The 1305-nt window shown below is 39.0% G+C and overlaps 1 protein-coding gene across 1 annotated transcript in view; it reads left to right on the top strand.

The window, feature by feature from the left end:
* Positions 1-600, top strand: part of SATB2 (SATB homeobox 2) — a 189364-nt gene extending 188764 nt beyond the window's left edge. The window contains 1 exon segment of the mRNA XM_007469194.1: positions 1-600. This exon segment is cut by the window's left edge and continues 5 nt beyond it. Coding sequence (XP_007469256.1) covers positions 1-265 — 265 coding nt within the window. The 3' untranslated portion in view covers positions 266-600.
* The last annotated feature ends 705 nt before the right edge of the window (positions 601-1305 follow it).

The raw sequence follows: 1305 nt of genomic DNA, 5'->3' as shown, positions 1-1305 counted from the left end.
CACTCTTTCTGCTCAGCTGGATCTCCCCAAACACACCATCATCAAGTTCTTCCAGAACCAGCGGTACCACGTGAAGCATCATGGGAAGCTCAAGGAACACCTGGGCTCGGTGGTGGACGTGGCCGAGTATAAGGACGAGGAGCTGCTGACGGAGTCGGAGGAGAATGACAGCGAGGAAGGCTCGGAGGAGATGTACAAGGTGGAGGCTGAGGAGGAGACTGCGGAGAAAAGCAAGGCGGTGCCTGCTGAGATCGACCAGAGATAATGTGAACTGCCGCCAGGCAAAGCAATACATCGGTCCAAGGATTTTCTGTTCTAGTTTCTTTAAAAACTTTTTTTTTTTTTTTTGCTTTATTTTATGTTTGTCTTTTTTTTTGGTCTGTTTTGTTTTCCTTACCTTTTTTTGACATTTCTCTGTGTTGCACAGGATACACCTGTAGACTGAATAAGTTCAGTATTTCTGAATCAGACATCGCCTTGGCAAAGACACTACAGTGTTACGCTTTACAATGGACTGGGTCGTAGTCATTATAATCACAGGAGACTCTGCCTTCATTATCCTTGCACTTATGGAAGAGACACCAGGCAAGTTCCAGGATGAAAAGACCTATGAAATAAATGAAGGAAGCTACAAGTGTGTGTGTATATGTATATGTATATATCTATATATTTACATATATATATTAAATTGCATGGGACAGAGAACTTTACAATCCGAAAGAATAGACTGTGAAATGAGTTCTTAAAGAAGAGACTTGTTTATGTATTAAAAAAACCACTTCACAGTGAGTCGCTTTGGCTTTTTGATAAACTGCGGCCTGCTCTCAGGGTGGGGTGACTATTTTTGAATTCCTATTTATTTTCTGTGTTTGTCCCTGATTTTTTTTTTTTTTAATTCTATGGCTTCCTATCTGGCAGCTTGATGGGTAATTTTTGAGGTATGTATTTAACAAAACAAATCAACACTGCCAAAAAAAAAGAAAAAAAAAGAAAGGAAGAAAGAAAGAAGAAGAAAGTAAAGTGAAAAAAAATCAGGGCACCTTAAAATGATACCAGTCAAATTAATCTTAAAGACACAATGCACACTTAAAATGACTCGCATTCCGTTATTCAACTTGTCGTTACTGTAGTGAACAGATGCGTTTCTGTGGACTTCCAAATGAGTAAAGCTGAAATTCAGTACAGAGAAAACTTGTCCATTAGTGCAGTCTCAATAAAATGACATACTGATGTCAGACAAATGGAATTCACAGTATGAGCCACACTTTATTGTGAAATTTATTTACCTGCTTGTGGCTTCAGATC

The sequence above is a fragment of the Lipotes vexillifer genome, unplaced genomic scaffold (genome assembly GCF_000442215.2).
Source record: "Lipotes vexillifer unplaced genomic scaffold, Lipotes_vexillifer_v1.1 scaffold648, whole genome shotgun sequence".
NCBI lineage: Eukaryota > Metazoa > Chordata > Mammalia > Artiodactyla > Lipotidae > Lipotes > Lipotes vexillifer.
Note: the sequence above shows the minus strand (reverse complement) of the source record. Positions and strands in the feature narration are given on the sequence as shown.